Source organism: Pleurodeles waltl, chromosome 3_1 (assembly GCF_031143425.1).
Source record: "Pleurodeles waltl isolate 20211129_DDA chromosome 3_1, aPleWal1.hap1.20221129, whole genome shotgun sequence".
NCBI lineage: Eukaryota > Metazoa > Chordata > Amphibia > Caudata > Salamandridae > Pleurodeles > Pleurodeles waltl.
In genome coordinates, this window is record NC_090440.1 from 1,025,313,374 (window position 1) to 1,025,339,863 (window position 26,490).

General features: G+C 42.3%; 1 protein-coding gene across 3 annotated transcripts in view; it reads right to left on the reverse strand.

The window, feature by feature from the left end:
• Positions 1-23,129, reverse strand: part of GRB14 (growth factor receptor bound protein 14) — a 1,076,705-nt gene extending 1,053,576 nt beyond the window's left edge. The window contains exon 1 of one of the 3 annotated variants that reach the window (XM_069224269.1): positions 22,756-23,129. In XM_069224269.1, the coding sequence (XP_069080370.1) occupies positions 22,756-22,818 (63 nt within the window). In that variant the 5' untranslated portion in view covers positions 22,819-23,129. The remainder of the gene's footprint in view (positions 1-22,755) is intronic. The other 2 variants (XM_069224270.1, XM_069224268.1) reach the window with 2 other exon arrangements.
• Between the last annotated feature and the right edge of the window lie 3,361 nt (positions 23,130-26,490).

Below are 26,490 nucleotides of genomic sequence, written 5' to 3' on the forward strand. Positions count from 1 at the left end.
GAAGGTCTGAATGCTACAAAATGAGTAGAACCAAACAGTCTTGAGTATGAAAAGGATACATTGAGAACATGGTACAAGCGAGAGGGTGTGCAATGAAGGAAATGTGGTGCTCAAAGACTTGGTAGGCCAAAAGTATGTATATCTGATTATTTCTGAAGTGGTGCACTCATAAGGGAAAACACCCAAAACCCTAAAAGTGAGCAACCATGTTGCTCAGACCAAACGATTACAATAGAGGCACTCACTACAAACAAGTTGCAATAAGTATACCGGCAAAATCAGTGACAGAGTTATTCAAATAAACTTAGTTCAAAAAGAGCTATAAAAACGCAAACGTGAAACTCAGTTGATGCAAAAGTCCAATCAGAAAAAGAGGTGTCCAAGTTCTTCCGTGTGGTACAACAAGTCTGTGGTTTATTGTTCACAAATCCATATGTCACTCCTCATAGGTACAGATGTTAGGTTTGAAGTACATCATTGCTTTAGCCCGTATAGATGTGGTGTTATAAGTATGCCGCGATCTCAGCCAACACATGTTTCGTCTTAGGGAATGTCCCAACGACCTCCTCAGGTCAGAAATTTAAATCTGTTTAAAATTCAGACGTCAGTCTACGTCGTGTCACGAGTAGCATTGAGCTACATCAAACTGTATCAGACTGCCAATCGTGGATTAGGGACACCCCCCAAATCAAATATGATGAGGTGTGGACCTAAATATTACGGGGAAGTAACATCACATTTTGAGGAGTTTCAGCCGCATCTGTGGTAAGCGAGTACAGGGAGAACATGACTGGTTAGAAATGTATTTGTATTTGTAACATTTCTAAAGCACATTAGACCAAAAAGGTATCAAAGTGCTAGAAAGAAGAGCGAAATCAAATACTTCAAGGCAGTCCAATGCAAGTAAATCTCTATTAGGTAGTCCTTACCAAAACCTAGGATGTACACAACCAAGTTCTGAGTTGCTTGTGAAACAGTAAGCGGGAACAGAAGGCATGGCAAGAACACGTCCCACTTACGCCTCAAGGGCTCTGACAGGCCCATGATCATGCCTTTTAAGGTGCAGTTGAACCTTTCAACCAGACCATTGCTTTGGGGATGGTAAGGAGTGGTGAACTTATACGTTACCCCACACTCCTGCCAGAGAGACTTCATATAAGTAGATATGAAGTTGGTACCCCTATCTGATACCACTTACTTGGGGAACCCCATGAGGGTAAAAAAACCCATCAAAGCATGTCCCACCACAAGGGAAGTGATGGACTTCAGAGGAATGGCTTCTGGGTACTGGGTGGCATGGTCCACCAAGACCAGGATAAACCTGTTACCCAAGGCTGCCTTGGGATCTAGAGGTCCCACAGTGTCAATACCAAATTCAGAGGGGATAATAACCACTGGAAAAGGTTGGAGGGGAGCCTTGTACCTCCCACCACTCTTGCCACTTGCCTGACAAGTTTGGGAGAACCTACAATGTGCATCTGATTGTCTGCGCATTGGGTACTAGTAAAAGTGGGTGACAAACCTGTCAAAGGTCTTGTCTTCCTCCAAATGTCCAGTTAAGGGCACATCATGAGCCAGACCCAGTAGGAAGGCTCTGAAGCACTGGGGTACCACCAGCACACGGGCTGACCTAGGCTCAGAAACCTTAGGCTCACTATAAAGGAGGCCATCCTCCCAAAGGGTCAGGTGTGATCCTGGCTCCTTGCCAGCCACCTGGTCTGCAGCCTGCTGCTGCTGACCCTCCAGAATAGGGCACACTCTCTGTGCCTCACAGAATGCCTTCCTGATGGACCCCCCTTCCTGCTGGCACTGTGACAGCTGAGGGATCTCCCCCATCTCTGCTACCTGTTCCCCTGTAGGCTCTGGAGCGTCACCCTCAGGTTCAGCCTCCTCCGAGACTGTGGGAACTTCTGGGGCCGGTTTCCCATGCTCCTTGCCCTACATCCTTTTGGCGGACCCCTGGGCCACTGTTTCAGGCTCCAGGGGCTTCTGACCTGCCATTGACCAGGTAGACACACACATCCACCCAGGCAGACCCAACATCTCCAAGTGTGACCTGTGTTCCACCTTCTTCTAAGGGGAATCTTCCAGCTCTTTGCCAAGCAAACAATCTGCAGGCATGGTTGAACTCACAGCTACTTTCAAGGAACCTGAGTCCCTCTCCCATTCAAAGGGAACCTGCACCACTCTGCAAAGGTGCTCTGAGTTGTCCACTGCAACTACTTGGTGAAATACACAGGGATCTATCTGCTCTTCAGACACCAGATGACTACTCACTGTAGTCACACTGGCTCCTGTGTCTCTCAAAGTCTTCACCACCTATCCATTGATGGTCAACCACTGCCTGTACTTCTTAGTGTTCTCAGGCACAAGGGTCCTCTAGACCGGTGTTCCCCAACCCCCGGGCCGCGGACCGGTGCCGGTCCGTGGATCAATCGGCACCGGGCCGCCCGAGGAACTGCAAATCATTTCACTGTGGCGGGCGGCCGAGGCGCAGAGCATTGCAATCAAAACAAGCGGGCCGCGGTAAAATTATCAAACATTTACCGGTCCGCGGCGATAAAAAGGTTGGGGTACACTGCTCTAGACCATCTCACTGTTCCCTAGTGAGACAAGTATCGTCCCAGCTGGCTTCCACCCACCTGGAACCAACTCTTCCTCATGCGCTACACTGGCCAAACCCTGTGAGTGAGCACCAGTGGATGCCTGTGTCCGCTTGGGACACTTGAGGTCACCGTCACATGACCCACCTGGTCACATGCACAACATTTGCGGGAACCCCCTCTTCGGGTTTCCCTTTGGAAAAACAGGGCTTCTTCTGAACTGGGGGCTGGGAATCCTGACCCTGGGAACTAGGTGAGGGCCCTTTAAAGAACTCCCCCTGTTTACCCTTCCCCCTCCTTTTTTCTGAGCGGGACCCTGCCCACCCTTGGCCTGGTCTCCCCCATACCTCTGTTGGACCCTGGTGCTCTCCCAATGGTCCGCTTCCTGCGCAAGCTGCTGGGGGTCAGTCAGCTTGCTGTTGTTGTATAGCTATTTGAGCAAACTTGGTCCACCGTTGTGCACTTTAGCCCAGTTGCATGTTATGCGGCATTGCTTTATTTTTCTAGTGTTAGCCACATTTGCTGTGTTGTTTTATTTCTCTCTATCTAATTGCTCTTTCACCTAGGAAAGCAACATGTTCTCAAAGGACATTCAATTCACGTTGTGCCTTCTTCAAGGCTACAGTCAGAAAGGGTTGCCGGCAAAAGTGGTATGTTGTGTCTCCAACATTCACAGAAATATACATACGTATACATGGGACCATTTCTTAGAATGTCAATTGTTTTATTATAAAACACTCCTTTGTCCCATACACATTAGAGAGAGATTCCAGCTAGATGACCACAACTGCATGCTGATTGCTGATTGCCTCGCTACAGCTCCTCGCTTAGACGGCCGAACCCCTGACCTACATGGGGACGGTGTCTTTCTAGACTACAGACTTCCTTACTCAGGTATGAGGGATGATGTTTTCCCAGGGGGAAACTTGAAGGGCAGATTGGACTTATTATACTGTGCTCAAACATAGCTCAGGTAGGAGAAATACCTATGCGACCTGGTGCAGCAAACGTTTAAACAGGCACTAATTTTCGGATCCTCCTAATTATCCCTGTCTCACTAAAGGCTAAAGAATCCTCGATTCCATATATGGAGACATCCGTGGTATTGAGGATTTCCTCCTCAGCCAAATAGGTAGTACCTATCCAAAGCTGTAGGTTGTTCAAGCTTGAACCTTAAAAGGATCAATCCCCAGTTGGTGTCCTTATCTCTGAACACATATTTACCATTAACATGGCAAACCAGCAACAGGTTGAAATTGCAGACCGTCCCTTACTGCACACTTATTGGCATATGGCTCAACAGCCCAGGGGTCCAGTCACATTTGTTGTTGAGGCTCACACAGCCTATAGAACAGATTTGTTTTATTCTTGGGTCACTGTTCCAGCAGTTGATGGGAACATGAACACATTTCATCACTATACACCTGCAAACATACTTGCACAATACAGAGCTTATGCATATTTAGAAATACCTTCATCTTATCAAGACCATAATAATTGGCTTGATGGTGCCCTCCCACATTCAATATTCGGGTTAGGTTAGGTCCTCTGAGTAGTGATGGCCCAACCTGGCCTTTACTGGCCCCATATCCACCACGCCCTGATGCAGAACCTTAGCGGTAGCTTAGAGCTCACTGGAATATACAGACTATTACTACAGTTTCTAATTCAAACACTAAATACTAACCCAGCACGAGCTGTCCCAGCACGTACACATGCAGTTACGCCAGGTATTAACCAGGCAACTGTACATTCGATCATGGGTAAAGCACCCACCAAGAGGGAAGAAATTCTGTTTAGGTTAACGCAAAAAATAAACACGCTGGAATCAGACTTCCCCATAGGGTCCTCAGAACAAACATAAAATACTTAGTATGTGCTTGCCATTTGGGATGGTTCCCACAGTAGATAACTGCAACACATGGGCACAGTATTTGCCATGCTCTACACTTCAGCACACGGTGCACCAACACTTGCAAATCTTCCAGAGTTGTTAAAACAAATTCAAGATGAATACGGGGCTGCCCCGGCCGTGGATCTGGGGATGCAATTAATGGGCAACTTTGCCACTGTGTCTTCAATCATATTAAGTAACCATAAAGGGAAAGCAGTTGCACTAGCAGTGCGCATGCGGCTCTGGGACGTTCCTGTACAGGATCAAGAACGTGAGCTGCCAAAGATTACTGCTGAGACATACTCTAGTATTGGTCGAGATAGTCTTGGGGCCAGACCAATCAAACCACAATTACAAAGTCGATTTAATAAAGATTCTACTAAGCAAGTACCTGAAGGTTCTAAACAGCTCTGGGATAAAAAAACAACAAACACCTAAAAAAAGGGGAAAATCTCCCATTCGGAGAACCTTCAGAATATATATAATCTTAGAAATATAGATAATATAAAAACAGCTGACAGATATCAATATACTGATACACACCAATCTCGTTCCTTTCAGGACTCACTGGAAAAACGCAGTGAGAGAGGTGAACGGTCAGAGCAGCGAGCAGAGTATGTGAAACCGAGAAAAGACTCACAGCGCTCATCTGAAGATTCTGTTAAGAAAGAAGAGAAACTTCCCCAACAAAAAACCCAGTTTAAAAAGAAAAAGGTGGCAGCAGTTGCGATATCATATACCCCTCAGTAAGAGGGCTTTACTGAAGAACAGGAAGTGGGCACTGGCGTTGCTAGACAGTGCAGCAGAGGTCACAATAGTTCACCGGGATCTTCAAGAGCATCTGGAGGTGAAAGCAACTAATGACAAGTTGAGACTGCAGCCATGAGTTTCCACGCCCGACAGGGTGTATAAAGTAACTATACAGTAAGAGGGAGACATTGAATGTACAATCAACGCTATCTTTTGGGACCGGGTCGTCACCATTTATGATATTTTATTGGCTGAAAAAGATTGGCCACCAGAACTTGTCTGTGATCTCCCTTATGGAGAAGAGGTTACTGAAAACTCCTTCTCGCCCCTTGTTCCCAGAAAGCTGGTTGAAATATATGCCATTGATTGGGCAGTGGCACAGGCACCTGCGTTATACCACAATCATGTAGGGTGGGATAAAGATTCCCCCTATTATGTAATACCTGTTAAATCCCAACCTCAACCCCAATTTCCAATAATGTATGAAACTAAAGAGGGAAATCCTCAAACAGTTAGAGTATTTGGGTGCAATTGAACCCTGTGTTTCACCAATGAACAATCCATTGTTTCCTGTCGCTAAACCCGACCATTCATATTGAATAGTTTTAGACTACAGACATTTAAACAGTCACACACACACACATTTGCGATACAGAATGCACACAGCACAGCACTTATGAACAATATAGTGCGCAAAAAATACAAAATGACCCTTGATATTTCCAACAGGTTTTTCTGCCAAAACATAGCACCTGAAAGTAGGTACTTCACAAGTTTTAGCACTTTAGCCTCTCAGAAAAAAATTGTGCTGACTCCTACAAGGGTACAAGAACAGTCCAGGACTGTTCTCAGCTCTTGTTACACCTATTTTACAACATATTGACCCTGAGGTGTTTTCATACGTGGATGACATCTATCTCACGGATGATGACATCATGCAACATATAAGGATTTGCAAATTTGGCTGCAAATTCAATTTAAAAAAAACAAAAATAGCCTTCCCCAGTGTCTGTTTTTGGGATACGAACTGTCGGATGAAGGCAAAAGTCTTACGCCCCAATTTTTCGAAAAATGTACGTAGTTACAACCACCAAACACAATAAAAAAGCTCCAGTCTTTGTTGGGCTTTTTACATTTTGGCACAACATACATTCCAGATTACGTACAACACATTAAACCATTATATGACTTAATAGGTCCTGACTTTACCAGCAAATACTGGACAGTTGAACACACAGGCATTCTCAGAACATTACAAAAAGACATGCTTCAAACAAAACACCTACATTCAAGGGGCAATAAAAAACATCTGGTCATCAGAGTAATTGCTGGTGCCATTGGTTTCACCTATGTGACATTTAATGAGGGTGAGACCATCCTGATTGCATACAAATCACATTTGTATTCTGCAGCTGAACAATGCTGTGCTCCCACTGAGAAAATTCTCACTGCTGTTTAGATGGCTGGCATTAAAGAGAGACCTCTGGCCCAGGAGAAATGTATCATTGTCGTATCCCCTATTCCAGCCCTTGAGGCTGTTACCAAAGCTAGCGTTCCTAATGCTAAAGCATTACATCCACGTTGGATCCAATTGGCAATGTCTTTGACAGCCACTGATGTTGATTATATTTTTGACTCCAAATTACAAACCCAAGAGTTTTTTTAATATGAACTTGAATATCCAGTTCCATCAAACACATTGCCTATAGTAAATAAAATATGTCAATCATGGATAAGTCAATTACAGATATATTTTACATACTAACATTTGCCCTTTAGCACTGGTTAGCAGTGGTAAAGAGCCCAGAGTATCAAAAACAGCAAAAACAGAGTCCAGCACACATCAACAGCCTGGAATGCAGAGGTTAGGTGAGACCACGCCAAGGATGCCAAGTCAAACAACTAGCATTCATTTTTCTAATCTCCTCTTAAACTGCTTCTCCCCTAATATTTTGCAATCCCTCAATACTCTGTTCTCAGTCCCCTCCAGTTCTCTATCCACACTGATAAATCATACGTCAACTACACTCTACTTTTATTTCTTCAATCCATCTCTTTGTCTGCAGACTATCTATGCAAGTGCTCTATTCCATCCACTCTAATATTGATGATGTATTTTACACTTTCAGACTGCAATAATGAGCTGATGTTTGACCCTATGCCCTCATTTATCATTCTCCAGCTCTCACCTGCCTATTTTTTCTCATCTAGATAACAGCTACTTCTTATTTTTTTCTGGGGGTGGGGGGGGGGGGGGTGATGGGTAATTCAAATCAGTTGCCTATTTTAATGGCATCCAGGCAGTCCGTACTCTTTTAGGTCTCTTTAGGTACACAATTATAAATAGCAAAAAAAGTCCAAAATATATTTTTTTCAGATACAAAGCAATACAACCCTTAAAAGGGCATCAATAAAATACATTAAAACACATACGAGTACCTAGAACCAAAACTCATAATTCTAAACCATGCCTTGGCATTTGCAAAAATTGCAGTTAAGATACTACAGCATCACTATAATTTAAGGTCTATCCGTTCTGCAAAGCAGAAGTTAAACAACTGACAAATTAAAAACAGGGATGGGGAATGTCAGAAAAATAACTTTGTAGGAGAACCTCCAGTAGCAGTCATGCACTACAAAACCTCACAGAGAAAGTAGCCACTTTTTCTTTCAATTTAGTATAAACAGAGAGAATAGTAAAAAGTGTGTGGTTTGCTTCGATCACATTATATATTATACAAACAGGCCGACGAAAAGGAAATAGCACTACTTCACTACCATGTCACATCATCAACTGGCAAAACTTGTAATCAGGGATGGCGCATCAGGGAGGATTTTGGGGTGTTTCACAGACACCCCCAGTAAATGTGTTCTGTAGTAAATAGCTGGATACAGGTGCTTCAAGTTGGGTATGGTGAGATCTTTGTCAGATTTCGCTTGGGACTTTTACATACAGATAAAAACACACAAACACACACGCACACACTCTGGTCTGTGTTTTTAAGGTCTTTAAATTTTTATTTTACAAAATATTGACTTGAAAGTCACCTTCAATGGCCAAAATCCTCTCCCTCCCTACTGCTCCTTAAGCAGCCCTCCTACTTGCTTCTCATATAATGTATTTTAACAAGCATGATTGCTGGGACATCTAAAGCCATCCACAACCTTACTGACCAAGTTATGTGCCGCTCGTAATCAAACATAAATTGATCTAGTGTGAGAAGGGTACATAATCTCATTATAAGCCACTGAACCATTTATTAGCAAAGTAGATATTAACTATCTATGTCAAGGACATGAGCTCCTGATTAAGATTCTGGACCCATTCATACATAGTACTAGGACTTGACTCTGAGGCCAACTGTTGGACTTTTTTTGCTTATGCAGTGTCATCCCCAATCTTTTTGCCTCCTGCCTCCTATTTTTTTCTGACCTGTTGCTGTTGGCTTTTGAACTCTGAGCACTTTACCACTGCTAACCAGTGCTAAAGTGCATATGCTCTCTGTGTAAATTGTATGTAATTGGTTTATCCATGATTGGCATATTTGATTTACTAGTAAGTCCCTAGTAAGGTGCACTAGAGGTGCACAACAGGCTGGTGTCGGCCTGTTGGGAACGGATCCGTCACGACGCCGTGTTAACACCTCATCGAAGCATTTTGTGTTTCTAAGCGCTATTTTTGAGTTTAATCTTTAAAAATTCATAACTTGACTTGTGTATGTCGGATTTTTGTCGTTTTGGTCTTTTTTTGTTTAGATAAATATTTCCTATTTTTCTAAACTGGTGTTGTGTAATTTTGTAGTGTTTTCATTGAGTTACTGTGTGTGTTGGTACGAATAGTTTACCCCTAGCACTCTGAAGTTAAGCCTACTGCTCTGCCAAGCTACCTAGGGGGTAAGCAGGGGTTAGATGAGGGTGATTCTCTTTTACCCTGAATAGAGTGAGGGTCCTTGCTTGAACAGGGGGTAACCTGACTGTCAACCAAAGACCCCATTTCTAACACCAACCTTTCCGTGTAGTGCGTCAAAGAAGAGCCAAATATCAGAGGGACATAAGAAACCCAACAATTTATGAAGGAAACATGGTAGGATCAGGGGTGTAGCTTCAGGGGGCTGTTTGGGGTATTACATTCCTCATAAATATATTCTGTTATAGATAGCTGGATACAGGTGTTTTAAGTCGGGCATTGTGAGTTGTTTGTCAGATTTCACTTGGGATTTTTACATGGACATGTAGAGAAAAACAGACACACACACACACTCTTGTCTCTGTTTTAAAGTACCCTTACAATTCGACAATCCGCACTTCTCTTCCTTCCTACTGCTCCCTACCAGCGAGATTGTTGTGACGTCTCAAGCTCACACTCCCCCACTCTTACTGACTAAGCTACGCCCCAGGCAGGAGAAGCTTGAGGGAGCGCCGGACTCTTAAAAATATGTTTTCAACTAAAGATAAACATTTCCCATTAGTCTGTCCCCAAAGTTTCGCCTACAAAGTGCTGTACAGGTGCTATCATCATCACATTAATTGTACTCTTTTTTATCAACCTCATTTAGGTAAAGGGCAAAGTCTGAAGACAGATTTAGATTGCGAGCTACAGGTAACTCACAGACCTGAACCCTGAACTCTCAACCCACTGAATAATCTTTCTTATCACCTTTGTCTCCAATTAGACATTGTCGCTTTTTACAGTACCATGAATATCCCTGGCGTCGATACAAGTACCCAGACATGGCTGGTTATGCTGATTATGAAAGTAAACATTACATTTAATTCTCATTATACTTGTAACTCGTTATCGTCCTGAACGCAGTCTTACAAACGTCGGATTCCTGCTCCCTTTGCGGTCTGAAGATGCCAGGTGTAATGAATTTTGAGCTGACTGATGCATGGGGATTTCCTTTCCAACCGCCTGAATTCTACGTGCTTTCTGACAGTGTGACTCTGAGCTCCACCATTACTACACCTATCTCTCCCTTTGTAGGTTAGCTGGGGCCTCCTCTCTGTGGAGAAGAACTCTGTCTCTGGAATCTTAACATTATCCAGCCAGAGCGCATTAATACAAAACTACCCTGTCAGACGTACATTCAATCGCATGAAACACAGTTGGACAAACAAACCCTTGCTAATGTAAGGCTGGCCTTCTGCGCTGTGCCTGTCATGTCTGTGTGTGCGAAGATTGCACACCTTTGGCTGTTCCATACAGGTTCTGTTTTTACTGCTGCAGTCATGAATGACTTTCTTTGTGTGTGTGAAGAAGGCTTGAACTGTTGTAGTCATGATATGCCTGTTCTGTGTTAGGCAATATGGTGCCGTTGCTGCGCCTGTTTTGTGAGTTAAGGTTGCTGCACGTTCCAGGAACTGTGTGTGTGTGTGTGTGATTGTACTAGCATCTGTATCGAACTGTATGTGTAATAAAGGCGTTCTTTGCTACTGCAGTGCTACACCTGATCTGTGTATGATGAAAGCTTGCAATTATGTTACGCCTGCTCTATCTGTGTGTGTCTATAAGAGAGAGAGATACAGGGAAGTCTTTACCACTGTATGCAGTGTCTGCACTTTTTATGTGGCCAAGGGAGGCTAACACTGCTATTGTCAGTACTGTGTCTATTGCATGTAATGGGAGAACATAGACCTAGGATAGCATGTGCTGCGGGTACTCAGCTGGCAACACTCCGTCACAAACCAGCAACATTTCACTTACAATGTTATTTACATACAAAGTTCGTATGAAACCTATGAGGTTTTGATTAATACTTTTTAAAATTGAGCTGTGAAATGCAGGAGGGACTTTTGTTCGGCCTAGCTTTGAAGACCTAAAGTATTTTACAATTTCAGGACCATTCAAGACTATCTGTAAACCTTATTTTTATCTAATCACAATTGGGTTGTATCACTCACTTACCTACATTACCTTTAATGTCTTAGTTGGGAGATCCAACCCCCCCTACAAACTGAACCTGTAAAACAAGGGTTTGAGTAATGGAGGGTGGAAAGAGAACATGCTTGCTCTGCTATGTTCTGGACAGATTATGAAGGACTGTGTCAAGAGCTAGAACCAATCACCCCAACTCAGGACTATACCCACCCTGGTACCAGATCCAAGAATTATAGGCATTCTCACATGCACATCTATGTCTCTCTCTACCAGTGCTTAATTTGTAAATAAAAAGGTGCCGGTGCTCAAAGCCCTCTCTTAAACATGCGGCTGCTGTAATTAAATGTGTGAACATGGAATAATGATGCTGCGCAATCCTGGAGCCATCTCAGGCCTCTTTAATCCATATAAAGCCACTCTCTGCCCCTTCAGCTCACTCTTGCAACTTTCTACTTTCTCCCTTTGTGACGCTTTTTCATTTTTCTGTTCATCCGTCTTTCCCATATGTGTCTTTTGCTCGCAGCATATGCTTGAGGCAGAAGAATAAGTTCTGGCCCTCAAAAATAAGTGCCGGTGCTTAGCACCGGAAACAACAAGCACAATTTAAGCACTGCTCTCTACTCCTTGCATCATCACTGCCATCAACTGCCTCAACAACAGCAAGCTGCTACTCATTACACATGAGCCCACACTACTTCTCACACAGGGTAAACTCATACCTTACACCACTTGAACCAGGGACAACAATAATATGGCTTAGGAATTACATTGCTCACGCCCATTCACTCTATTACATGCTCAAATACTGTGATTTATGGCAAAATAGGAGTACTACACTTCTCACTCTTCTCACAAACCCATAGCAATCCCACAATAAATCCTACATCCTTACATCCAAGGACTGTCTAGGAAGTAACGTTCTACTCATCTGAAAGCACTTTAGAAACTTGTCAGGTGTACGAAGTCCTGAGGAGACAAGTATAATACACATCTTCTTATCTGGCATCTCTCAATACTCAATGTATTGCATTCATTTTTTCAACAATTATGAATTCAGGGTGCTGCACTATTCAAACATCCCACCTAGGTAGTAAATTGTACAATATTCTGTTTTAACTTATCAAAAATATACAGTTGTGGGCTGACGTTTTACTGAAAGTATTCCCTAGCAACATCCAAAATCAAATAAAAGGCTTGATTCATACGATTGCTTTATCAAAATGTTTCATTATAATCTCTACACCGATGCACATCAGCCAATGAAAGTACCACAAAAAGGGTGAAGTAAGTCTAGCCTAGCTGATTTCTATTTAATGCCCCCACTAATCAGTTCCCTATGATGAATTTCATGCTCAAGTTGCTGTTTCTATTAGTTTTTTCCTTACAAAAAGGGTGCCCTATGACCCCCAAACACTGTTGAGCTGTACTGTACAAATAAAATGTCGATTATTTATTATATTGATACTTCACAAAATTCAACTTTTTTAGTTCATTCTCCTATTCTCCTGCAATAGTAATTATTCCGACCAATCCATGAAGCACATGCTTGCTGATATATTATTTAGAATAAGTTCGAGCAGCCACACTGAAGTATGTGTTTACTAAGTCTATAAATAGTGCTCAGCCCTTTGTGATCTCACTGCCCAGAAACCACTACACATGTACAAAGAATCTCAATAAAGAGGGAACACAGATATATTTGTTATAAAGACTTAACCTCAGAGTGTAGATTAATTCACAATATCATCACAAATTCTTCTTTCAATACAAATAAGAGAAGGGAACCAAGTGAATTCCAGTAATAACGTCTTTATTAATATTCCAACAATAATCAGTACTTCAGCCCAACGCGTTTCGTCCCATATTTTCAGAGTTTGATCAAATCTTTTTTTATTGAGGACAATGGTATGATTAGCCACAAAGAAACAGTGTATGGTGTATTATAAAAAGAGAAAAAACTCTTTTGAATGTGAGGAGAAACCTTGTTTTTGTATTGTCAAATTTTATGGATATACAATGGGGTGTCTGTTTAAGCTGTGATTTACGTATGAGTGTGGAAGAGTCACAATAGTTTGAGTGTCTGTATAAGATATGTAAATATTTTTATGTCTATTTAGGATCACAATGATTGGGTTGTAATGGAGCATGCGTTTTATATAACAGTATATATATATATATATATATATATATATATATATATATATATATATGTATATATATATATATATATATATAAATGTATATACAAACACATATATATATATATATATTTTGTTTGTAAACAATTGTGATTGTTTGGTAAAATGTGCATTTATATTTTTAAATTGCAGCCCTGATGAAGTCCTTTCTATAGGGTGATAGTGAAGAAGATGATTGTGTGATGTTTACCTCAGAAAAATGTGCACATGTGGGGCTGGCCATCTGTGAAGAGAAATAGCAGCCAAAGAAACGTCGCCATGACAAAGCACCAAAGTCATTCAAATATTCTCTGCAAATTACACTTAAAGTAAATCGTTGTACAATACCTTTCATTATCAACAGTGGCATATGTATAAACATTATGCCTGAAGAGAAATATAATGAACTATCTCCATTACCACGACTGAAGCCATCAAAAACTTTAGTATACACATGGGCTGCATTGACGCCATTGAAAAGTCAAGGTTCATGTGTAGTGAAGATGAAACACAAGAAGACAAAAGTGCAAGCACCCATTCAGGTGCTTCAAAGCACGGTGTAAGTTGCCTGTTTGCTCAGTTTTTGGACAGCTGATGATATGGGATTGATCTCAGTGATGATCTCAGCATGAATGTTCATCACAAAATAGTAAGTCAGTTCCCTTTGTTCCATTGGTTAGAAGAACTGAAGGCTATCAGTTTAATTGCACATTAATGAGGATATCTGTCCTGTCGCAAAAAGACACAGAAGAATTGCATTTTATCTACAAGAAGCTGCTGAAAAGAAACTTGAATTTCATGGAGCAGTCAAGCTACCAAGGCCATTGAAAGAGAACCATATCCAGGACCACACATTGCTGATATGATAACACAACTAAATGGTGCAAAAGTCTACTCTTGCCTTGATTTAAATAAAGGATATCATCAATTTGAACTTAGGGAGAATTATAGGTACATCACAACATTTTCTACAGATAATGTGTCTATTTCAACACCCTCCCAGCTGCAGGGATTTTTCAAGATGTAATTTGATGTATCATGCAGCCTGTCATGAATGATTTCAACTATAGTGATGGCATACTCGTTTTTGGAGCTACACAGAAGGAGCACAATAAAGTTCTCAAACAAGCGTGTCATGTACTGGTTGATGCAGGTTTAACTTAGAATGCTGAGAAATGTGAATTCAATAAAGCAATGCTAACATTCTTTGCCTACATCTTTTCTGATTGGGTATTAAATCTGATCCCACTAAAGTGCAAGTGATGTCAAATGCAGGTACCCCACGAGATGTGTCCATGTTACGTTCATTCCTTGGCAGGACCAGTTACTGTTCCAGATACATATGAGACTTTGCCACTGTGAGTGTTCCATTGAGAGACTTGATGAAAAAAATGTTTCATTTCTTTGGTCACATGAATGCGAGCAAAGCTTTAAAGGAATCAAACAAGTTATCGAGGATGCTACTGAAATGGCATATTTTGATCCCAAGCTTCATACAGAAGTCATTGTTGACGCTAGCCTGGACAGATTAGGTGCAATCCCTGTACATCCAGCAGACACCCAAATGCTCGAAGACATATTGTGGCATATGCAAGCAAATGTTTGTTCCAAACTGAACTTGCTATTCACAACCTGAAAAGAAAGCTTAGCAGTGGTGTGGACTTGTGAACATTTCCACGTGTTCTTATATGGAAAGCCTTTTACGGTTGTAACAGATCATTAAGCATTGTTGACCATCTTAGGCAATCCAAAAGCCAAGATGCCTCCTTGATTGAACGTTGGGGTCTATGATTACAAGAGTACTACTACACAATTATGCATCATCCAGGGAGAGATCAAAACCCTGCCAACTACTTTTCTAGAGTGCCTATAGTGACAGGGTACCCCTTTCAAGACAGTTGAAGCCTACATAAAATTCATTGTGAAATGAAATACACAGATTGTTGGAGCAAATAATCACTGCCATGAGTCAAGATAGTAACCTGTTAAAGCTGAAAGACATTATTACACATCAGTGTTGGAACCAGCACACTTGACCTCTTGCCAGTCACAGTGAATACTAGAAGTTCAATAGAATGTCAAAGATTAATTCTCCATGACTCAAGAAGGCATTATCTTGAAAGGTTCAGGAACTGTTATTCTGGAGAGTAAGCGACAACAAAAAATTGAAGTGGGCCAAGAAGGACATTATGGAATTGTTGCTACAAAGCAAACTCTCTGAGACCGAATTTGGATTCCTCATTTTGATGTAAGGATTGAAAGAGAGTTGAAAGCCTGTCATCTATGCCATTGCTTGTCAGACTTCCTAAACCAGGCATGGGAAAGAAGTGCTGTTGACTTTTTCGGTCCTTTTGACATTGGACATTGCCTGGTGGTGATTGTTGATGAAGACTCCTGTTTTCCATTGGTAGAAGATGTTTTATCTATCACTCAAGAGAGAGTCATCGAGAGATTAGACAGTATCTTTGCGACATGAGTTATTCCTGCAATCTTAAAATTTGACAATGGCACGCTTTTCAATAATCGAGCATTCAGAGACTTTCTTAGTCATCTTAATGTGAAGCATCAGAAGATCACAACACTTCTTTGACCACAAGCTAATGGTCTTGTTGAACTTTTCATGAGTACATTAAAGAAAGCTCTTCAATGTGCTGTATTGGAAAAGCTGCACCTCAGGACTGTCTTGAATTGTACCCTATGAGCTTACCGTTCAACTCCTCACTCAACCACAGGTCAGAAACCCTGCAATTGTGATATTCGGGAGAGCAATGACGACCAACTTACCTCAATGGACCAGCACAAGATCAAGTACTGAGGAAGAAACCATACTTAAAACCTAGGGCCAGACTTACAAGGCCCTAGTGCCACACGAGCGTCACAGTCAGTGACACACCGGTGGTGCTTTTCACTGCACCATATTTACAAGGCAGCATTAAGCCACTTTTTGTGGCTTAACACCTCCTTGTAAATATGGGCCCCTCCAATGCAGTTTTCTGCATCAGAGAGGCATGTAATGGGTGTTGCTGTGGGCATCCCACCGCAACACCCATTGCTTTTGATCCTGCCCCAGATTTATTAAGAAAGCATAAATGTGAGGCTGCGCCAAAAACTAAAGCCACCCCAGGGTGGTGTTAGCATGGCATAATGAGGAGGAATACTTTTATTCCTCCTCGTTTTTTGCTCTTTCTGTATGTGCTGCATTCTGCAGGATACAAAGAAGAAGCAAAAGGCCATGGATGATTATATGCTGGAAGGTGTCCCTTCCTGCACATAAACAATCTGCATTATCCAGCACACATAGAAGTGCCAAATCGCCATTGTAGATTGGTTATGTGCAGAAAGGGTCACCTTCCAGCACAGAAACAATTTATCTCCTCAATGTAGACACTGGCCTGCGGTCTACATTCTGTCCATCAACTGTTCTTTTTGCATTTGTCAACACAAGTGGAAAGGGAATGCCCAAACGTGGGTCCCTTGCTCACTATGCCACCAGATGCAAGCTAGCCTGGCTGGATAGGGGTGATACCCTGAAACCTGTCCCAGGATGCTTGTTTCTGGTCCAGGGAGGACCTAGCCAGGCAGTTCAGGCTGGACTGTTCCCATGAGGAGCAGGGTCAAGACTAATTTGCATATGGCTGTGTCCAAACTGGAATGGCATGTTGAGCAAAAAAACTGATGGATTAAACCCAGATCTGTGACTGCGGGTGAATGTTTGATTTGGTCTACATTCTGTCCATCAACTGTACTTTTCACATGTGTCGCCCCAAGTGGGAAGGGTATGCCCAGATGTGGGTCCTGTGCTCACAAAGCCACCAGATTCAAGCTAGCCTGGTTGAAGAGGGGTGATACCCTGAAACTGGTTCCAGGATGCTTGTTTCTGGTCCAGGTTAGGGCCTGGCCTGGCCTGGCCTGGCAGTTTGGGCTGGACTGTTCCTTTGGGGAATAGGGTCAAGACTGATTTGCATATGGCTGAGTCCAAACTGAAATGGCATAGTGAGCAAATAAACTGATGGATTAAACCCAGATCTGTGACTAGGGGTGAATGATTGATTTGGTCTACATTCCATCCATCAACTGTTCTTTTTGCATTTGTTGCCCCAAGTGAGAAGGGTATGCCCAGACATGGGTCCCGTGCTCACTATGCCACCAGATTCAAGCTAGCCTGGCTGAAGAGGGGTGATACTCTGAAACCGGTCCCAGGATTCTTGTTTCTGGTCCAGGGAGGACCTGGCCTGGCAGTTCGGGCTGGACTGTTCCCATGGCGAAAGGGTCAAGACTGATTTCCATATGGCTGGGTCCAAACTGGAATGGCATGGTGAGCAAAAAACTGATGGATTAAACCCAGATCTGTGACTGTGGGTGAATGTTTGATTTGGTCTACATTCCGTCCATCAACTGTTCTTTTTGCATTTGCTGCCCCAAGTGGGAACGGTATACCTAGACATGGGTCCGGTTCTCACTATGCCACCAGATTCAAGCTAGCCTTGCTGAAGAGGGGTGATACCCCGACACCTGTCCCAGGATGCTTGTTTCTGGTCCAGGGAGGACATGGCCTGGCAGTTCGGGCTAGACTGTTCCCGTGGGGGGCAGGGTCAAGACTGATTTCCATATGGCTGGGTCCTAACTGGAATAGCATGGTGAGCAAACAAAACTGATGGATTAAACACAGCTCTGTGACTAGGGGTGAATGTTTGATTTGGTCTACATTCCATCCATCAACTGTTCTTTTTTAACTTGTTGCCCCAAGTGGGAAGGGTATGCCCAGACTTGGGTCCCGTGCTCACTATGCAACCAGATTGAAGCTAGCCTGGCTGGAGAGGGGTGATACCCCGAAACCGGTCCCAGGATACTTGTTTCTGGTCACGGGAGGACCTGGTCTGGTAGTTCGGGCTGGACTGTTACCTTGGGGAACAGGGTCAAGACTGATTTGCATATGCCTGGGTCCAAACTGGAATGCATGGTGAGCTAAAAAAATGATGGATTAAATCCAGATCTGTGACTTGGGGTGAATGTTTGATTTGGTCTACATTCCGTCCATCAACTGTTGTTTTTGCATTAATTCAGCATTGGCACAGGAGGAAACATAGGGGTGCACCATATTTCTTTAAATATGGTGCATCCCTGCATTTTAAAAGTGGACCGGGGCTACACCACTTTGTCATAAATATGGGTCTTAGATCATAAAAAGAAAATGAACGCTTATGCAGACAAGCGATGACATGCAAAAGGCGTTGTTTTCACAAGAGCAGTTTGAGTGCTTGTCTTGTCAGCTGTGAAAACTTAAGTCTGATGTTTCATTTGATGCTGAGCCATTCCATGTCGTACCCAGCAAAGGACACATGGTGACTGCCCATCGTCTTAGGAAATCCATTACATAAGATTCCTTGCATTTCAGACATGTGGCTCACTACTCGTCAGATACTGATGTCAACGTAGAGACTGATTCGGAAAGGACAATTGAAAAACTCAGCTGCTGTTGCACCTGCATTCCCAGCACAGATCATGAACACTTCTATTGGCGGTTCCCAGTTTCCAAAGACATGATTGGGATGAGCAATCAGAGCACCACAAAGGCTCATGGAAGAGCTATGATTATGTGTAAATTTGTTTAAAAAATGTAATATTTTTATGTAACAGAGGAGGAGATGTAGTTTTGTGAGAGTTGGGAATGATGGAACCTTTTTGGCTCCTGAAGGGCTCTTGAGAGCCGTGACATAACTGTTAGAATGTGTTGACGTGAATGTAGCGTTAGAATGTTGAGTTTGCGGTTACACGCAGATGAACAAAGATGCAAAATACCCATCTCTGTGTGTGGCATGTTTATTGATGGGTATCCCAGCGGGTGAAGATGCTCCATGGCCCACAATGCGTTCAAGTCACTAGGAACAGGTTTAACGTCAACCAGTGTATTCCAGATCTCAGACTAAGACTGGAAGCCAGGGCACTCCTAGTAGTAGTACATGATGTACCACGGCTCTGCAGCCTGAGCAAATTGTCAACACATAGGTACTCCAACACCAGAGACAGGCTCAAGGAGACCAACTAATGTGCCAAGGCCTCAGACTTGCCCCAAAGGCCAGAACACTCAGGGAGATCATTTGACTTACTGCTACAGTGTATTACTACCATGTGTGCACTGCTCAGCTTTTCCGCTAAAAGACATTGGCTCAAGAATACCAGTCAAAGTGGCTAACATCTCACTCTTGCCCAAGATGCAACTAAGTGCATTACCTCTACTCCATACCCCAAGACATTCAAGTCCCACGGAAATTTACTGCCATCATGAACAGGTTCAAGAAGGCCAATCAGTGAGCTCAAAACATATCTAGCTCTACAACTCAGCCTGCTCATTAAGATCACATGACCTACTACTACTTCACAGTCCCAACCAATCACAGACTTCCTAGGTCTCCTCCTACCAACAACAAGATTAGGAAGGCTGACAATTATGCACAAGGTCTCAATCTCACCAAACAAGCCATCGAACTCACAGAGGTCTCTTGGCATAAATCTCCTCCATGGTCCAATCCAGTTGTGGTATATGCAGCTACCTTGTCACAAGGAAAATGTTCAAGTAGGCCAACAAGTGTTCCCTAGGCTTCTGTTTACTTCAAAAGCCAGCATGCTCAAGGAGATCATATCATTTACTGCTACTCAGCAGGCACAGCCAACTGTGGACCACTAAGCTTTCCCACGACCAGGTGTAAATTCCTAAAAGCTAGCCAGGTTGCCTAAGATCTCTCTTGTGCAACAAGCTAGCTCATTCATAGAGGATATGCAACTTATTACTCTTCCTGAGCCCCAGCCAATTGTCACCCATTCAGCCTTCCCACCAACAGGAAAAATGTAAGGAAAGCAAACCAGCACGTTCAATACCTCAGTCTTGCCCCACAGACTAGCTCTCAGATGAAGGTCACATGACCTACTGCAAATCTCTGTCGCCACAGACAATTTCTGCACCTGTGTGTAATGTCCCACTACCTTATGAGTGATCCTCAGAGCACACTATATATGCCATTATTATTATTGAGTGATGGTGTGAATCACACAGAATAAAGATGAGATTCATTGACATACTATGGGCATTCTTGGCAAAATAGTGCCCATCCATGCTCTAATGTTTCCTCAGCCTTACATTGGTAGTTTTCATCATGTTGAACACATTAGTCATATTGTATTATTATGTACTAGTCATATCTGTAAACACAGGGAGTGCTATAAACAAACAAAATATTATATTAGCTTGAAGTGTATTTTTTTTTTAAGTAGTTTGTTCAGTGTATTAACATATAGCTGTATTAAAGTTCCCTTTGTTGTACTATATAAGCCTCATAAGTTACTCACTCATGGTGACCTCAACCTTAATGGCAAGGCCATGGTCATGGATCAGGATAGGGCTGCCTCTGACAAGCGTGGCAACTTCACCATATTTTAAAGGTCAGCCTTGTTCACTCAATGGCACCGCAATCATTACCTCAAATATATTTATCATCATATTTTCAAACTTCATGGTGTCACTGCACCACAATTAAAGACAACATTACAGCATTAATGAATTTTAAAACATCTTGAAATAACACCTACAAACCACAATATGCATAAAGAACTAGTGCAATGGTATATGTGCATTACTGTTTGTTTGAGCAACAATCTAAATTAATCACCCATCGCCAAAGCATTGTGACTTGTTTCCTTTTCAGAGTCCAATGCTATGCACTGAGCTCCATTCAAATATATTAAAGCACAGTATCTGTGAGCTGAAGGGATGCTTGCAATAGCTAACATATGATGATATCCTGCCTTGACCTTGATATTCCAGCTCCTTGAGGTTGCTCATTCCTTGACTGTGTGCTTTACAGGTTAACTCATTCACTCTTAAAATGATGTACTATATTATTTTTACCACTGCCTTGCTTAGTGCTGTAGACGTTATATGTGATAATATCTGTGGGTATGCTTTCTTTTATGAAGGCCTAAAGCCAATTGGAGATCTTAAACTGAATAGTCTGAGGATCTGCTCGCTCAAAATGTCATTTGAACAACTTCTTTCTCAGCCTTGCCTCAAGACTGAAGAACCCATTTCAATTATAACGTTGTTCTAGTGACTTATTTTTTTCTCTAGCTGCACAAAATAATAATCCAGAAGAATGAACTTCATGGATGGAGTTGTCATGTTTGATGTAGTAGAGTTTGTTGTCTCGCCATCTTCTTAGCTGGAGCATTTCAGTGCTGTCAAAAGACAGTGAGACATTTTTTTTATTTTTGAGTTTTTCTTTTGTTGCCTTCTGTGCTGCAATTGCGTTGCCATTCGTGGGATATCACAAAGTATGGACGATCCTCACTAATACTAAGTGAATGTATCTCAAAGGCAGTTAAAAGCAATATTGGTGCCCACATTCCAGAAAGGCCATCCTCGTACCTATTGCTTACATAACGGCAGCATTTAACATTACAGTATGCACAACTATAAAATGTGTGTGCATGCACAAATTTGAAGAATGGCAATTTGCTTCAAAACGTGTCCACCCAAAAGTTCTTTAGAACTTTCTATATGTCTGTTATTATACAGTGTCTCCCATAATAGTCCAAATTAGTCAACACTTCAGCCTTCAGTAGACACACTCCTGGTGTGTCTACATGGCAGAAATATGAAAAACCTCAGTAGTAAACTTTGTTGAACATTATATATGAAAAGGTTCTGTACTCTGTTACGCTGCACCATACTAAATAAACAATACTGTACAAAAAAGTTGGACGCTGAATTTTTATTTTGCTGCTGGAGGTTTTTTTCATTTTCTTTGGTTGTATTTAACATACTAAAACAATCCAACTTTACAGTAGAGTTAACAGGCCAAGTTGAAAAGGTTGTCAATTCGAAATCAGATTGACATATATAAACGCTTTTAAAAAGGTGGCCGTCTACAGTGCATGACAAAACTTGAAGACACGACAGCTTTATATTTATTTGCTATTTCCCTAAACGATTTTAAAAAAACACATACTCCCTAATAAATTCATTATTTTATCACCGCAACTGTTAATTTTGCAACAGATTTAGCTTTAAATGATTAATACACTGAAAACAATATGTCTAGGTATCCTCTCACGTTTAAAGCTGGAAAATGACTACGTTCTTTTTGAACTAATGCTCTGATATGCTATGGCCCCAGTTATTCCGAGGCTAATGGAACAACGGAAGGACCTTGAAATTCCCTCAGTAGATGATGCAGATTTAGCCAAATGGTTTTATTTTCTTGTGTTAAACAACTTTGGAATTGACTGAATTCTTAGATCCCTTCTTCCCACTTTCATATTACTGAATTCAAATGCGCTATCTGCTTCTGTGTAATGGACGCCGTTTGAACAGTGTGCCGTGCTCTAACTTTCCACTAATAGTAAAACTGCTACAAACATAGCAACACAAACCGCAACAATAATAAAAAAAAACCCTACCCTTTTTTGTAGAACTAGCGGAGTTATCGCAGGCAAAGTTACTCTTCGTGCATACCAGCTCATGTCTGCTCTTCAGAGATTCACAAACCAGCCGCCTGGCCAGCTCATGCGTGATTTGAAACAAGCCGCTGGCAGTATCCCTTTGGTTCTTGAACCACAGCACGTCATCCCTTGCAAAGGAAGAACGCAGAATGCAAAAAATGCCGCCGTTTATCTGAATCCAAACCTACATAAAGCCAATTACGGATGACTGTGGGACAGGCCCGTCTCGGAGCCAATGGCAGGCCTTTGAAACACACCCCTTGTCCTTGGAAACTCATTCTGATACTTGTGTTTATGATATTTGAAGAACCAGATTAACAGGCATTATAATCACATCTTTGCTGTTCAAAGGCCAGTAATTCTAAGCCTGCTTCGTCAGATTGGAACACATTCTTTCCCGAAGCTGATGCGGAGTGTGCTTGCCGCATAACATTGATTTTCATACTTAAGCAGTCGAATCAGTTTCCGAGTGCAATAAACAGGTATGCGGATTGTCACAAAAAATTGTATGTCTAAATGTTTTCTTTTTTGTAGCAAGTTTGCTGCACACTACTTAAAACATTGCATTTATATTTAGGGTAACCTTGGCACAGCAAACAGTACAACTTATAAATGTTCATCTGACTGCAAAACAGCATTAGCCCTGTAGCTCTACCTAATTTTTCAGAACCTCTGCAAGAAATAAAAATTGATTTAGCAAATCTCTCACAAGCACACATCCTTGAAATATTCAAAGTTAACTTGGCAAGCATTGCGAGTCTGAATGCCAAACATACTTTATCAGGATCCTTTTAATAGGTTTTTTTCCAGGAATACTGTAATTGGAAAATGAAGGCAAGTCCCAATCAGCAGAGGACAGAGAAGACGCACACTGATATACTTAAGTCATTCTGAATCCTTTATTTCTGTCTGTCCATTGATCTTCTTGTCTGCTTGCCTACCCGCCTTCACCTGTCTGGTTGGCTGTCTGGCCTTCTGGAAACATCCTGGCTGTTTAGATATGCCAACGTGTGGTCTAGTAGGCAACACGCACCGTCATTTTACCAAGAGGCCTCTACTGTTATTACAGACAAAAATGAGAATATAGAGTAGTTTATGTAGCTGTGCCCGGATTTCTGGGTGTAACATTGCTTCATATTGCACACTTTGATGTACTTTACGAACATAAATGTGTAAAAATCCATCCGCATTAATACGTCCATTGCATATGTGCACGTTTTTAAAATGTGTAAGTAGTTAATCAGTAACATTTTGTGCTGTACCATGCCACAAGGGCACAGGCAAGAGTTTATGATGAAAGCAGAGACAGCATGTTCAATGGGCTGCTCCGCCTCAGGTGGAGTAAGAGCAGGTCTGAGGATAGGCTGCATATTTGTGAATATTTACACGCTTACATACACATTCTACAATGTTCTAATGAGTACAATGTCTCCTGCCAGAAGGAGTTTAATAAACATGCCAAGTAAGTGGCATCCCAGACAGCCATCCTTCCATACGGGGTTGGACTGGGGCAAAAAATAGGCCCTGGGCACCTAAACCAAATTGTCCCACATTAGCGTACCAAATAGCTAAACAAGCATTTGCAATGCACTAGGGTCTCGCATTTCTCCGAGTTACAGGTATTAGCAGTTGTAAACTCCCAATGGGATTTTTATTTCCACATTGAAATAAAAAAAACAGCGTGATCGTGCTTTTAAAGTTCACTTGTAATGAAACCTATCGGCAAAAGTGCAATTATCTACGTAACCGGCAAAAGTGCAATTAACTATGGAACATCGTCGATGTTATGCAAATCGCTCGACTTCTGCCAAGCGAGATCGCACTGCGAACAAAACATAAAAAGTAGTCCACAAACCGGACAGGAAACAGCGAGCCTCGCATGTTTTCAGTACTTGGTCGCTGTGCTCGCGGAGGGACAACCACTGGAAAAGGCATGACGTATGCGTGCCTTCCACTAATGAAAGCAAGCAGATTTTAACAGGCAAGCCAATGAACCAATGAAAGACATCTGACTCCTAAAACGTTTCACAAGCGAAACGCATGCGCAAGCGCATGCAACAGAAGTTTGACCCTAAAAAGTGGCCCTCATTTGCAAATCAGGCTACTTTTGAACTTGTAAAAACATGTTATTTGAGTATTTTGCCTGATATGAGAGATCACATACATTTCTGTTTGTTGCAGACAATGTTTGTTCTAATATCAAAGAGAGCAACAGTAAAGAACACCCCACCTGGCCATAAAACTGGCCCCTAGACTACCTACAAAACAGCAGACACACTGATATGTGAGACCAGCCCACCGGGCACTGCCTCATTGCCCAATAGGCCATCTTGACCCTGCACACATACAAAAGAAAAACAGAACAGAAACATTTTGGAGCTCTCTCTCTCCCAGCAAAACAGGAAACATCCAAACCACTTGCAGAGGTCCCCTAACTTTTTGCCCCCATTTCTCACTGTTTGCTGGTGTTTTCCTGACTCTGGTGGTGCTCTGGGTACTGCCAACCAGTCCCAGTCTCTGTGTAAAATGAGTATGCAAATTAGGCTAATTACAATTGACTATGTCACCCTTCCTATGAGTCCCTTGTATATGGTAGGGCATGCTGGTTTAGGGACCCCAGCATAAGTACTGCCCTCATAGGTGCACTGCTGATGTGACCAATGTCATTTTAAAGGCAGGCCAGCCTTGCTGGCTGCTTTTAAACTAAAGTTATATGCAAATTCGACTTTGGAATTAAAAGTACTTCCTAAGCCTCAAACTACCTTCTTTTTTACATATGTCTCCCTAAGGTGTGCCCTATGTGCCCATAGGGTTGGGTGCCACGTAACTATTAGCAGGAACCTTATAAATATTGTTTTATAAGCCCTGGTGAGGTAAAACAGCCAAATTGTTTTTTCCTTCACTGTAGTGAATGGCCTCAGTAGGCTAACATGGTAAGACTTTATTTTAATTAACAAAGTCTTCATAAGAGACAGATACCTTGAGTTTGGTATCAAATTAATTGTGAAAATAAATCCCACAACTTGCCATTGTTGGATTTAATATAACTAGTGCAGGTAAGGAGTTTTAAAACTCTACTTAGAAGTTGCCAACCTCACCTCGTACGGTCCTTCTTTGGTTGGCCAGCCTCTGGCAAGGCTGCCTTGATGAGGTGTGAAGTGGCCTGGGCTGAACACAAAGGATGTGCCTGAGGGTGATCTGCCTGAGCAGATGGTGAAACAGGATGGAGGAGAGCAGCCAAACTGTTTTTCAAAGACAGGTAAGGACATTTGGAGCAGCTCAGGACCTCCCACATTTCCTGCAACCCCAGACAATTAAGCACCCTCTTGATTAGAGCAGTAGAGGGCAGGAGAAGGGTGTGATTTGGATTTTCAGCCACACCAGTGCGTGGGCTCAATCAGATCTAACCTCCAGAAATCACTTTCAGCCATGTTGCTCCCTGGGATTGATTTTTGCCACACTTCCCAGGAAGTGGTCATCAAAGGGGGAAGGAGGCTGCATGTGACTGGACAACCAGGACACCCCTGCTTTCCATCCCAGGAGCAAGGATAAATATGGCAGAGATGTACCCACACCTCAGATCCCTACAAGGAACAAGACAAAGAAGAAGAAAGACTGCCCTGCTAGACCCCTGACCTGCACCTGGATACTGCACTCTGAAGTACTGCACCAGCTGCACACTTGGGCTTCACC